This window comes from Uranotaenia lowii, chromosome 3, assembly GCF_029784155.1.
Source record: "Uranotaenia lowii strain MFRU-FL chromosome 3, ASM2978415v1, whole genome shotgun sequence".
NCBI classification, from domain to species: Eukaryota; Metazoa; Arthropoda; class Insecta; order Diptera; family Culicidae; genus Uranotaenia; species Uranotaenia lowii.
This window is the reverse complement of record NC_073693.1, coordinates 264,147,109-264,162,007: the sequence shown is the minus strand read 5'-3', so window position 1 is coordinate 264,162,007 and position 14,899 is coordinate 264,147,109. Positions and strand designations below refer to the sequence as shown.

Genomic DNA, 14,899 nt, shown 5'->3' with positions numbered 1-14,899 from the left:
AGCAGACTTGACGGAATCGAGTTAGATGGATGGATGGATCAACATGTTTTGGCGCAGGTTGACCTCGATACCTGTTGCTGTATAGAGCAAGCAAAAGGCTTTTTCATATTATAAATTTTAGGGAAAAAGTCCAACAGTATGTTTAAAATAGGGGAAAACTGTACAAGACGCACCAGTTAAGCATAATCGCTATTTACAGCGATACCCATCATCTATGAACCAAATTGAAAGTTCACGACGATTCAGGGATCATATTTACATCTTATCAGAAAGAAATAATATGTTAAAAACACGATTTTGGTTATATTTTGTGAAAACAAGTCGCGGGGTAGAACGCCAAAACTAGTGGACAGAACGCACCATACCGAATGGGTGGTGAGAAATGGAACAAAGATTATACGGAATATAGTTATTGAAACATCAAATTTTTTATTACATGTTCATCGTATTTTTGTAAACTAACCATACTTTGGCAAAAAAAATCATTTTTTATTGCTTAATTTAACGAAATTTTTGCTTTTTAAAATACATTTTTTGTATTTCCTTATAGGTAAAACGCCTTCAGGTAGGCAACGAGATTCAATTTCTTGACTGATATCGCGGCAAACATGGCGGCAGATAATTTTTTCGAGTTAAATATTGGTGCACGTTTTCAACTCAAACAAGAACGAAATTTGTTGTAATTATACATTCTTATCGTAATTTAGGAGTCAGCAAATGAAAAGAAAGACATTTTGTTTTGACATTTGGTTATTCTCAAAAGTTAACAGCATTCAAAATTTTAGCTAAAACACGTGGTTTTGCGGGCATTCTGCCCCAATTTTGATATGATTAATTTTAGCTACAATTTGTGGAAAGTTAGTGAAATATAATAAAATATCAATAGCCATTCGAAAGTGCATACGAGTGTTATAACGAAAAGCTGCAGTTGGATCAGATAGCGCAGACTGGTTTACCATAAAACCTTATATGTTAACCATAAAAAATAACAAGTTTTAGGCACAATCCATTAATTCTTCTGTTTCTAAGAATTAGAGTCGTTTTTGTGAACTTTTCATCTAAAAAATGATGAAAAAGCTCGTTTGCTTCAATAAAAATGAAGAAAAACACCATTCGGAGCCAAAGGTTAGTGTATTTTTGAGAAAGAATGGCATGGGCCATTTTACCTCGCTGGTGCGTCTTGTACAGTTCTCCCCTACTTGTGTCACAACTAACGCTTATGAGTCTGTTGAGTTCTCAGATCCGTCTTTTACTGATGTCAATCATTTGAAAAAATCATTTATTTTGTGGGGAGAAGATATCAAACGAACCTATACTATGTAGGCACCTGAAAAAGAAGTTAAAAGAAATGGACAAAACAGCAAGTTCGGATGCAAGTTTTGAAAAAAGCTTTTCTGGTCAACATTCTGGAAGTAACTCATGTTTGATTAAAACACAAATACACATTCAATTTTTATATAATTTCAATCACATTGTTTTTTTGAGGTAATGTTCCATGAAGTAGAAAAATTCATTAATTTTTTTTTTTTTGGAATATCTAAATACTCATAGAAATGGGTTTCAAATATTTCATAATTTAACACCAACGGTGAACCAATGCATTTTTGGTTCAGAACATCAAAAGTGCACCTAGATCTTTACAAGCTTATGCCTATTGGTGCAAATACTGTTGTATATTGCATCATAAATGTCGCAACGTTCTGATATGAAGTATTAATACTTTCTACAATTTCCTATATAAATATCAAAACACACCGGCTTTCTGAAAATATACCCTAGACTTACGGTTTCACTACATATGAAACTTTATCCTAGAAATTTGATGCCTTATTCCTACACTTTTTTTTATTTTATATTTTTTGTAGTGCCTACCAAATTTCCTCACAGCAAAAGGTTCAATTGAGCCCCCTGGTAATGGACGCTACTGTTCTCAGAATGTCTGGCAGCTAAAGGAATCAAAAACTATATGCGAAAAAATTTTACTCATACTGAGACGCCATAATAGATAAGTTAGTACGATGAAATGTGAATTGAATATTTGGAGAAGGGCCGAAAATTTCTAAAAATTTATCCAATACCCGAAAGATTACAAGTGCAACAAACAAATTGGAAGATGGAAGTTTTATCACTTTTTATATTCTTGGTTTCATTGAACTTTTCGATAAAAAATTACTTGATTTATTAATTTTGTGCAAAGATATAGTATGCAATTTTGTTGCAGACAAGCTTTCGTGCAATTTATTTCAATTTATTATTTTCTTGCACTATTTTTACTATCCCCCTCCCTCACGATGTTCCTACTCCTAGTGGCAAAAGAAGATTCTGAAATTTGTTCCGGCTTAATTTGTTTTTGAACATGGACCGAGAATTGGTTTCTTTTGATTTGATAGGTAAGGAGTTATACTTTGTTGGACCATAATTTTTTTGACCTAAGGTAGTTGAAGATCAACATCGTTGTAATTGATTAAGGTGGCGAGTATTATGTGTTTTTATTACAGTCGAGAAATACTTAAGGATGATCGTTGTTGAGCATAGATAGTCAAAAAGGTATAGTTTGAATGTCACATATGATCACTAGAGGTAAAATATTATGCGTTGTAGTTGAGTAAATGAGCCAAGGTTGATGAAGCAATGGAAACTTGTAAATATTTTTAAACACCTATTTTGTAAGGTTTGATGTTTTTGGAGATTTGATCGAGATTCCCATTCCCAAACTATTATTAGATAATTTAGCAAAGAGTGAATGAATGCATAAAATAATTTCAGCAGAACATGTCGAGGTACAAAGTTTCAGTTTTTTTTATCTAAATTTTGTATGTTGCAATCCTAAGATAGAATTTCATCTAAATTTAAGAGATATTTAAAGTTTTTAACCTTGAGTATCACAAACTTGTTCAGATGTGGTTCTCAGTGGGGAGGTAACATTTTTCTGATAGAATGAAATATCATGTTCTATGTTTTTGATAGTTTAATGAAAGAAAAATTACTGTTGAAATATGTACATGAATAACAATTTAAGGGCCTGTTCTAGATTATCGAAGATAGTGATTGGGGATTTTCCTGAATAGAAAAGCTGTATTATCAGCGAATAACGTTGCTGTCCCTATTAGTGAAAGACTACATATATCATTGATGTATAGAAAGATAAGAATCGGCCCTAAATTGCTTTCTTGAGGCACGCCAACGCATATGTTTTCACTTTCTGTTCCGTCGATAACGAAAAATAGTTTTCGGTTATCAAGATAGCTTTGAATTAAATCATTAGGTTATCCCCTTATCCAATATTTGTACATTTTAGCCCACAAAATTTCATGATTAAGTATATCGAAGGTTTGTTTAAATCGAGAAATAATACACCAACTACATTTTTTGAATCGTTTTCCTTGATTATGGGGCTAATTAACTCAGAAATTGAAAAGAGTGTGCCAGACCGTGTCTTAAACTGGATCGTAGTTTATAAAGAACTAGCTGATCCCATACGAGCTCCGTTTCGCTTTCAATTTAGAATATGTCATGAACAGTTTGAATGAATGTCAATTTACAGGCATTTTATAAATGCCCATTTTTAAGCAATAATTGGAAAAATGTTGAATACGTTTTATGTACATAAATTCACTTTTTATGCCGTTTGCTACTAACTTTGAAATTAGGAATAAATTGACCGTGCCAAAACACCCCCGTTTAAGAATTTTCGTTTTGATGCGATACAAGCTCAAGTGATTATTGCAAAGCAAATTTGACAGTTAATATGACCCCCTTTTTTGTCGTTTGATGCAAATACTGAAATCAGAAATCAATTAACCGCCCCAACCCCAATAAACCGTGTAAAAATTTCGACTTGATCGTTGAAGATCGGTGGCCTCTTTTCCGAACTTTGATCTCTGAAATCGATTGCCCTTCCTTCAAAACACCGTGTGCTGATTTTTAAACCTATGCAATGGATTGGTTTAAAAATTAGCACGCGGTGTTTTGAAGGAAGGGCAATCGATTTCAGAGATCAAAGTTCGGAAAAGAGGCCGTCGATCTTTTCCTGTTCGTTCTTTCGTTAACCACTATCGATTGTTGTTGATTGTTGTGTGTGAGATGTGTTTTTTTGTGTATGAGTGTTGTGTATCTCATACACAACAATCAACAACAATCGATAGTGGTTAACGAAAGAACGAACAGGAAAAGTTCTCACTTCTAAATAACATTTCGAAAAGTTTTTTTTAAAAAGTATCACCAAACGAAAACATCATTAGGTTGCAATAGATTTCCATACGCTCAGCCAACAACGAGACGACTTTTTTTCTCAGGACAGTTTCATAGATTCGAAAAACATTCTGGACAATTAAAACGAAAAATGACTGTAAGTAGATTTGAAAGTTTTTAACGTACACATAGCTTTATATTATATCATTTTTTACTCTTTTGATCTGTATTGTCCTCAACATTTAATTATATAATATTTATTTTGTATTGTCCTCATAACATCAAAACAGTTAGAAGTAAGGAATAAGATTAGCTGATACAATAATTAATTTAAAATTTTTGTAAACTTTTTCCAACTCGCCAGATTCCTTGATAAAGGCAAAATAAACATGCCGAAACGTCGGATGTAATAAATAAACATCGTTTTATGATTTTTTGAGACTGAAATCGCCGAGAAACTTTTTCAACGTAATTTTAAATCTTATATTTTTTTTCATATTATTAAAACAGATGCGAAATCAATTTTCAGTCTTCAACAAGTTTTTAACTATAATAGAACTGAAGAAATTTCTGAAAATTGTAAAATTGGACTTTGTTCCTCTGAAGTTTGGCAAAATATTGTTTTTTGATTGAAAGGAGGAAAACAAACAAATTCAAAATCAGTTTAGTTGGTTTATCAGTTATATCAATGGTTGATTTTTTGCAGATCTGATTAGTTTTTAAACAAATAAATACATATAACCAAAACTTGAAAAACTAAATCTGACAAAAGATTCGTGTTCAGGAATCTAAAATCTTTCAAATCACAATCATTATAACATAGACACATAAAATGTTGTTCAATTTTATAACTAAAACTTTAAAACGGTAAGACGAAAAGTTTTTGAAAAAATGAAATGAAAATATAATAAAATAAAAAACATTCACTCAAAAAACTGATCATTTCCATTTACATTATGTTTATTAATTTTCAAACGAATTTTCTAAATTGATCAGTCCCATTATTATTTTTTTATTTTTTAAGATAAATTTGTCTTTGTTTCTCTGTTCCGAATTTTTGTGTTCTGTTCAAACATAATTTTCTTAGAAACCATTATGATATAGCTGTGATATAGCTCAGTTGGCAAGTCAGTTGCTTTCTGAGCCGATGTCCGTGAGTTCGAGCCCAAGAGTAAACATCGATCACAGTTGTACCGGATAAGTTTTTCAATGACTTGTCCGCCAACTTCATCGTTGATATAAGTCGCGAATGACATGAAGATGTTAAAACGACTATAATCGAAACGAAAAAAAAAAGAAAAAATAGAAACCATTAAAACTAAATTTATAAAAAGAAAATTACAGTTTGTATCATTTGTCCTTGACCCATTTTTGAAATTTACGGCGACTACATAATAAGATCTAAAATTTTTCTTTCATTTTTGTTATTTCAATTTTTTTTCTTTCCAACTTGATTTGAAACTAATCTATAAAAAGTTCGAAACGATATTCGAAACTACACCACTGAAGCTAAGTATTGATGTACAATATTAACAAAATTAGTATTTGTTTTGTGTTTTTATAATTTGAAACATGTACTTAGAATGATTGATCAAAAAATCAATTCCCAGCTTAGACTTTGTCAGTACATATATGTTTTCAATGATGAATTGAACATTATATGTCAATATTGTAAACTGCAAAGTCATTATCTTTTATTATGATATCTCGAAAATGCAAATATAGAAAAATAATCAAAGTCAGCGATTTGAGCACCGGTACTCTTGTTTCAAAATGTAATATATTCATCGTTTTATCAAAATAAATTAAATACGCTTCTAGGTAAGTGTTTTGAAAAAATTCTCTCCAATTCAAAATGGATATTTTCCTAATCAAGAACTTAAATTTCAAAACGTGAATGAATGATTTTTTTTTAAATTCATGTGTTATTTCTGACATGGTCTGAAATCAATTTTGGAATTTAGATTTAATTTCTCTCTAAATCTGATCAAATCATTGATACATATGTTTACCCTGATTTTTATGGCCGAAAATAAAAATTCTTGTTTTAGTGAAATTTTAATTCGTATTCGTTTCCTAGTTTTTCGCAAATTTGATTTAAAATTTGTAAGCTAGATTGCTTTAAATTAAGTTTCAAGCAAATTCTTTTCGAACAATTTATTAATGACTTCCGAAAAAAAGTATTGATTGAATATTTGATTCTGATTCATTTTGAATCGTTATAGTAAAATTTATTATTTACCCAGGTCTGTGTTACGATATTAAGTATTTCGGAACATAGTTTTAGAAATCGAGTGCCGTATTTATTGTGTATTTTCATTATTTTAATTATTTCTAGCTAAATTTGAATTTCGAAACCCCAAACACAAACTTTTTTGCAAAAACGAAAAAAAAAAGTTTTTCCTACATTTTATTTCTGAAACCTAAGCTAGTTTTAGGGGCATTTGTTCTATAATTGCACATTCACAAAATCTTTATTTTACTTTTAAATTTTTCATTGAATTCTTAATAAAAGAACTTTGCAGCGCTTTAAACAGGGCCGGATTTAGTGGCCCCTATGATTGAATTTTTTCTTTCATGTGCCAACCGCGTAGCAGGTAGTTTCTGGTATCTTCAAATTAAAATTGTCCATCACGTGCAAACAGTGCAGAATAATGAAGCAACTTATCAAAAATAAAGCCCTGCAAGGCCGGATTAAAGGGGTTGCAAAAGGGGCAATTGCCCCGGCCCCCTCAACTCAGGGGGGCTCCCGAAGGAAGAAAAAGTTTTAACATTACTTAAATCATACTTCTACAAATCCATGAAAAGAAATCAAAACTAGAAAATTGTAATGAAAACTTGAAATATGAAAACTGATGGGCCGCCGTGAAATAATATCTAAAATAATTTTGTCTTAAAAAGGTTCAGGGGCCCCCCTAGAGTAAGCAGTGAAGGAGCTCTCCCACATTTTGCGAGCTGAGAATATCAAAATCTTCTGGACAAATCCGAATTCGAAAAAAAATCAAAAGAATATAAGGCAAAACCCTTCAAATTTTCATTTTTTTATCGAAACATATCAGTTACGATATTCTGTACAGAACAGGTAAAATTAAGAAAAAAAAACATCTCCTTATTTTCATAACATTCAAACGTCTTGCACAACAATAACGTTTGTTGTTACGTTAAGTTTCCAAGTAATGGTTTTTAAATAGCAGCTAATTTCGCTATATGATAAACATTTCAGAATTTTACCCGGGCAGTGTACAGGTTAATACCACGTATTAAATTAATTTTTCACCTTTCAATCATTATTATTTAAATTTTCATCTTCTGATACATATAAATGGAGGCGTTTTTTTTGTAACACCATCACGTTTAAACGGACTCGGAATGAAGTGAAATTTGGTATCCGATGGTTTTTCGGGACAGAGAAGTTTTGTATAATAGCCTCGAAAATCTCACTTTTTATGGAAGGTAGCTCTCATACAAAATCAATTTGAAATAGGACACAACTTGAAAAACTTTGAGACAACTTTTATGGAAGCTATTTCACGAGTACGAAAAATTTAAAGATGTGTAGATAAAACTAAACATTTTCCATTGATTTATTTATTAAAAAGTTCACCGTGTCAGCTATTTGGTTCATAAATTCTAAACCCTTTTCCCTCTCTATTTTTGAAAGTAAAATCTTTACAAAAAAAACTGTAGTTGCTTAAATTGGACCAATCGACAATACAGGGTTTTTTTTAATTTACATCCCAATTTCTGTCTGAGAATTGAAATTTGTAGTGGAACATTTTCAACTGATTTTATTAAAATTTTATCACCACTGAAGTGAATATCCTGAATAAAGCATATCATTTTCCAAATGATCATTCTCAAATTATCATAAAAACGATCTGACAGTTGATGATCTGATAGATTCAATTCTTGGGATTTTCAAGTCTTGTGTTGTTTCTTCAGTTACTGAATTTCATTGTTTTTATTTTTTCTGAATTTGGGAAATTCAGTATCTTTGTTTAAAGTACTAAACTTATTTGGATTGCTTATCTGATTATTTTCAATGATAACTGATTCTGTGATTTAAACATTTAATCTTTATTCTCATTTTTTTTTTCCACCGATTAGTTTGGTATTAATATTCCTTAGGCTTTGAGGGCATCGAATGAAACTTTCGTCCCATCTAGAATAACAATTTGATAAAAAAAATTATTTGATTAGGATCATATTCAAAAACATCTCATGAAAAGATTTTTATTGTGTTTCAAAGACATAGAATTGAAATTCACATTTGGTGCAATTTCTGCTTTTGCTCTGATTGTAACTTTGTAACTATCTCTTTTTAAAAATTTGATTCATATTTTTTTTCTCAAAACTTGATTTGAAATTATAATTTAGATTTGAGACACTGAATTTTGGTTCTGAATATAACGTGATCAAAAGTTTTGAATTCTTAAGCTCTTATAATTGTATCTCCAAAGAATGTGGATTTATTTATTTTGTTTGTTGTTTTGTTTTTAATTTGTTTAATATGATTCAAATCTTCATGATACTTTCTAATTGTCACTAGGTAAATATTTCTCGAATAAACACAAACCAAACGATCAATGATGATATGAAAATAATTTAAAATATCTATCCGGTCATTTTTTTAATAAGAGAATTTTAGTTGGTAATAAGGGTTTGGAGAATTAAATTTTGCATTTTGAAGCTTAAATCAGAGTTTTCATTTCTAAGAAATTTTTAAACTCTTCCGCAATGTTTGCAAGTGATTGATTAACAGTTTTTATTTGAAGATACCAGAAACTATTATCTACGCAGGCAACATGGCTATTTAAAAGATAGTATACTGAACTCATCTCCTGTTTTTTTTTGTATATATATTTTGTATTTTCTGGGCTTAGCATTTGTTAAAATATCGAATTGGCTTAATCGAATTGGCCGCCCGATGGCTTAATCCGGCCCTGAAGCTCTGATAAGAGCTGTTTAATGCAAAATTGAATTCGCTTTTTATGCAATACATCTATTATTCATTACAATTATCTGGTTTAGAAAAAATCAAGGAATGATTTTTGATAAGTTATTAATTTCATCATTGATTACCATGTATGTGCTTCATCGAAAACAGACTAAATATTTCCCTTTTAACAATGTATAGGTAACGTGACGATTTGACTAAGAAAACAATAAAATAAAAAATGAAACAGAAGAATTAAAATCAAACTCCGTGGAGATACAATAATAAGAGTAACAGTTTAAGAATTCAGAACCTAAAATAAGATTTTAATTTCTTCTTCTTCTTCTTCTTCTTTTTCTTCTTCTTTTTCTTCTAACACCAACATGACCAAAACTTGTATGCATCCTGGAAAATGAAAATCTTGCGTTCCTCATTTTTCTTTTCAACATAATATCTGATACATAGAACATGCATTGCAGATACTACTACGGCCAGGGCAACCATGTGATGAAAACGCAAAAGATACAGGAACGAGGGGGAGATGAAGCGTGGAGTTCCCTGCCAAACGCTTCTTATAATTATTAAGGGTTAGTTTATAAAATGATTATGTTAAAAATTTACAGTATAAATCAAAAATAAAAACAAAAAAAAATGGATTTATGTCACCAGAAACTTCTTGTGTTGACGCTTATCCAGACAGGCCTGGGACGATGATCTCCTCCATCAGTTTATTAATTGCACACATGTTTGAACCGGCAATTCCTGGCCATTGTTCACTTTGTACCCCATGCGAAATTTCTTTCCGAGAACATCGCTAAAGTCAACGTTCCCGGGAATGTACTTTCCCTTGATCTTTTTGTACGATTCATCGGTCGTTATGTGTAGACGCTCGATGCTCTAGTCAGAACCAAAAATAAGATTTTAATTTAAACATAAACATATTTTCCAATCAAGTTTCGAAGAACAAATTACAGATGAAAACTGAAATCCTTATGCAAAATTGATAGTTAAAGTTACAATCAGTACCGTTGCAGGAATTGGCTAAATGTATGATTCATTGTCCAAATGTTTATTTCAATTTCATATAATTTTAAATCATTGATAATTCTCATCAGGTAAAATACAGATCAGTAGGTCAAATTGTTTTTCGAAAGGTTACAAGAGATTCATTCTACGCTTGAAGGAATTTTCTTAAAAAATGTATGGAAAACTGCAAAACAGCGTACTTTTCCGAAATAAGCTTATATGTATTTTAATCCTTTTGACTCCAAGGGTCAAGCAATTCAACTGTGTTAAAATCGAAACAAAATTGTAATATCCGACTCTCCTGATTTTTCCTTCTGAAACTCAAAAGATGCAAAATATTTATACGATGGTTCTATCATATCAAGTGTTGAAGTAGTTATCCTACGTCTTAAAGAATCTGATAAAAACTATTGCAAAGTTCAAAATTTGGATACAAAAATGTTTCTATCATTTACCTTTTACATTGATTTTTTTTTTAATAAAGTCCTATATTTTTTACGGATAGTGAGTTAAAAATACTATTTTTTTCGTAATTCAAATTAGGGCCTTGATGTTTTCAACAAAATTGTTTATCTAATTGTGAAATACATCAATTTGTAGAATATGGGGGGGGGGGACGTTTGCTATTTTAGCAACACTTGGCAAACAAACAAAGCAAAGTCAGTCATTGATCTATTCTTGTGAGCGACAGACGTGTCTAAGTAAATCTCTGAATTGAGATTTGTAAAATCACGACAATCTCGTCAAGATTCTTCGATTAATGTGATCTATTTATTATTAAGTTTTCTATCTTTCACAATACTGTTACTGTTCTTTGTTTGTGTTTATAGTTTTTTTTTTATTTGTAGGACTTCCTTTTGTGTTCCTACTTTGTTGTATTCAAATATCTGATTAACTAAAGATATCTTATTTTCCTTCTTGGTTTTCTTATTTACAGGCGAATCCCCCTCCAAACGTTTGCTGTTCGATTATCCGTCTCCATATTTATATGGTAATTATCATCCGTCGCCGAGTGACGATCTCGTCGCTTTATGGTTTGGCAGTAACGGAACAGGTTAGTACCAATATCTACAGATACTTATCAATTCGATACACAGGTGAATTATTTTGTAAATAATAATAACAAAGTTTAACAAGTTCAACTTTATTTCTGAACAATGATTCTTGTTAATATTAAACTTTGAGTTAGAGTTTCGAATGCCAATCTCAAGTAAATCTAACTTTGTCAAAAAAAATCCCTTTTAGAAAAAAACCACCACTTTTAAAAAAAACTTAATGATATTATTTTTATTTCCGATAAATTAATTGCATATGTACATTCGGAGACCGGCATCCATCGGTATATGGCCGGCTGGTTTGTTGTTCATTCATTCATTCGTCGTTTGGCCGTCGCAATATAATTCGATATCTGCTGGAGGCATCGATTACAAAAGCCGTAGAAAACCGCTATCTTCTCCCTATATCTGACAGTCCATAAAGATCCGAACCAAACAACAGATATACGTTCGATTTTTCATCGCTTTCTGTGGCGTTTTTATACATTTTTCTTGCATCGAATGGCTCTCTCTATCCGTCTTTAGCTGTGTTTGTCTGTCCTGCATCGGATTTTCTCTCTCTCTCTCTCTTTCTTTCTCGCACTCTATTAATTTGAATAATTTTATTTCGTTTCCTATTGCCGAAGGATTTTTTTCCTCCTCGATCGGCCTGCAAAATGACGCTAGGTTTATTTTATTCGTGTCGCGTGCTATTTTTGACCACATGGTCGATATTTTGTCCGATAATCGCTAGAACGGTGATGAAATGTTACCATATTTTGAAACTGTTCTGTAGTTCAATGAAGCCGCTTTCGATTGAAGTAATTTGTGCCCAGGTACCTCGCGGGAAAACAACAACAAACCGATCACATTTGGCGGAACCCTCGGGAGGTAACACACATTCCGATCGGAGATGGTTTCCGTATTTTTTTTCTGCTGGACCAGAGAAATTTATGCCTAATTTAATTTACGATCGCCTTGTTGTTGTTGGTTGCTTGCTCCTTTTCTTGGGTTTTGTTGTTGTTGAGACAGTTGAATTCGAAATCAGGCACGGGCCTCTTCTGATTTGCCATGGTGATAAAAAGTAGCAACTTATTGACTGCTAGTTCGTAAAATAATGGGGCAAGGTTGCCGATCATCAGATGTGTTAGTAGAACTCATGCCGCGAAACTGTAGCACATTATCAGCACGCATCGATCCGATCCGATTGCGAGTTCGAAAATGTGTTATACTTTATCGCAGCATAACAAATTAACAACCGGTCATATATTGGTTTCACTATGAGGTTAGAAAATATGACAGCTAAACTTTTTTATGACTTTAGTAGGAAATGCTAAGCTAGGATAGGAACAATCAATTAAATAATTAACACTGTTTGGAGAAATGAGTAATGTTCCTACATTGCTTTTATTTGGATATTTTCACATGATTTACAGTTGTTTGGAAGCTTTCGTCTAGTTTGCACTAGAAAAATGACGAAACACAGTTTTGTTAGACTAGTTCCTGCTTACAAACTTATCAAATTAAAGTTAAATTAAAACCTTAATATAACAGTTTGACACCCCTCTGTTCATCAAAAGCGTGGAGATCCCATCTCGAAGCATGATTTTTTGCATAGTTCAAGAACAAATTATGTGAATGTAAACATATTTCGTAAGTGCGAATTTTCGGGTACAACAAACGTTTGGTTCATATTTAGTTCAAGATAAGAGGGAGTTTTATTGGGTGTAAGATTTTTGTACCAATTTTCAGGTGATGGTAAAGTGTTATAAATGGAATGCGCAAAAAATTCGCAATTTTTCTGGAGGAAGGTTCATCAAGTCACATTCCTGCAAATACAACCACTGGTCAAAACACACGAATTTCTCAACAAAAATTATGAACAATAATTTTAAAACAAACTTCTTTAATCAAAAGTTATAAGCAGATTTTAAATCGTGATTTGAGCTCCCAAAAACCTCTTAGGAATATTTTTTTACTTAAACTTGCTCAGAAAAATTCGTTTTGAACGCAAAAATAAAAAAAAATATAACCAATTTGTTTTTTTGTATGGTTTGGCAAATGAAGTGAATAAATGCAAAATGCAAAATTCGAGTTTTCTACAATTAAATCTGGGTAACCAGGCTTGATCACACTTTTCCCAAATTTTGTATTAAATATCCGTGCAAACCCGGATAAAACCGGGCAATCTGGCTATGTGATTTGGCTATTCACGAGGAATCACCCAACATGCAGACGCTGTTGCTCATACCTATGCACCACCAAGGTTGGCTTCTCACTGAATGCTCGTCCGAGAGCCGCGTACACTCACGTTCACAGAATAGCTGTTGAATTAGTTACAATTCATACACGCTCCGAGATAACCACTCATATAGGAATAATGTATACCACACATCTTCCCTCTTCTCCCAGCAAAAAAAAACAGAGAATTGAAAAAAAAAATCTTTTTTTAAGTTATGTACCAGTAAAAAAAATCATAAAGAACACAGATTTTTTCTATGATCTCTATTGACTGCTTCCAAGGGTCAACTGTCTTCGTCTGTGACATATATCGCTGAGTAATGCGACCTTTGATGAACGCTAGGAATAATATTCCGATCTCCTTTCAAAAAACGCTTAAGGCGTTTAAACCGTCACAAATAGAACACTGATCACACTGATATGACAGTTAGAACAAAAAATCGATCATTTTTTTGTCTTATTTCGCCTCCTATCGTCGGAATTGCGAACCTTGAAAATTTTTAGAAAAAATCGATTTGCACTCTGGAATCGATATTGCATTAAATTATCCAACAAACAGAATCGAGGGTCCAGTCTGTGAATGAAATCTGGAATCCCATGCATGTCTTTGTAACAAAAGCAAGCAGTTTATCATTTCAGTTTCCTATTAATAATGCAAGAATTCAAGCGCCAATCTACGCAATATTTAAAATACATACATTCATTTTTTTTAGCATACCGCCCTTGGCACACTTTTGGCGCACCATACATGACATGACATGACGCTTATCCAAATTTATCTTTTTTCAAGTCATTTCTCATGTTTTTATATTCCATATTCATAAACTCTAAGCTACGCTGGCTGATTCATTTGTGATTAGTGAGCTATTTCCTCACTAAGCATTTGGCATCCCTGCTATCGATATGCAGACAGAACGAGAAAAAGAAGAACATTAAATGTGATTGACGCCAAATCGAAATGGAAGTTAACCGATATGTGTCACAACGTTGTTCTTCAAGCTGGATTTGAATTTTTCTAGCTTCATCATATTTGAAAGTGATCAAATATGAATGTTCTAAAGAAAACGAATATTGAAAGTTAAGAAAAAAACAAGATTTCTTTCTGAAGAAATCATTGAACAAAATTTATTTCAATGTTTGAAAGAAAATCAACTGTAATGTTATGATTTAATACGTCCGGACTAGCATCTGTCGCACTAAGTGATGTAGCATTTCACTCTAACTTTAACTCTAACGTATATAAGTTGTAGGTTTCCTCTTATCAGCTTGTCCGTATTTATATATTGTAGCTGAATCTCTAAACCGGAGTTTTCATCTATATCAGCGCCGGCGACATCCACTGGCAACATTTCGTGTTCACCAGACACCTATCAAACAGGGTTGCCGATTGACAACTTTTTTTTTTCTTTTTTGATAGGAGTTTAACCCGTTAGGGTCATTCTTCCTCGCCGATTGACAACGTGTTTGCTAA

The 14,899-nt window shown here is 32.1% G+C and overlaps 1 protein-coding gene across 1 annotated transcript in view; it reads left to right on the top strand.

Annotated features, from left to right (window-relative positions):
- The window catches only part of LOC129758618 (uncharacterized), a 334,389-nt gene that overhangs the window by 103,799 nt on the left and 215,691 nt on the right, over positions 1-14,899 (top strand). Inside the window, exon 4 of the mRNA XM_055756159.1 lies at positions 11,091-11,207. Within this exon, the coding sequence (XP_055612134.1) occupies positions 11,091-11,207 (117 nt within the window). The remainder of the gene's footprint in view (positions 1-11,090; positions 11,208-14,899) is intronic.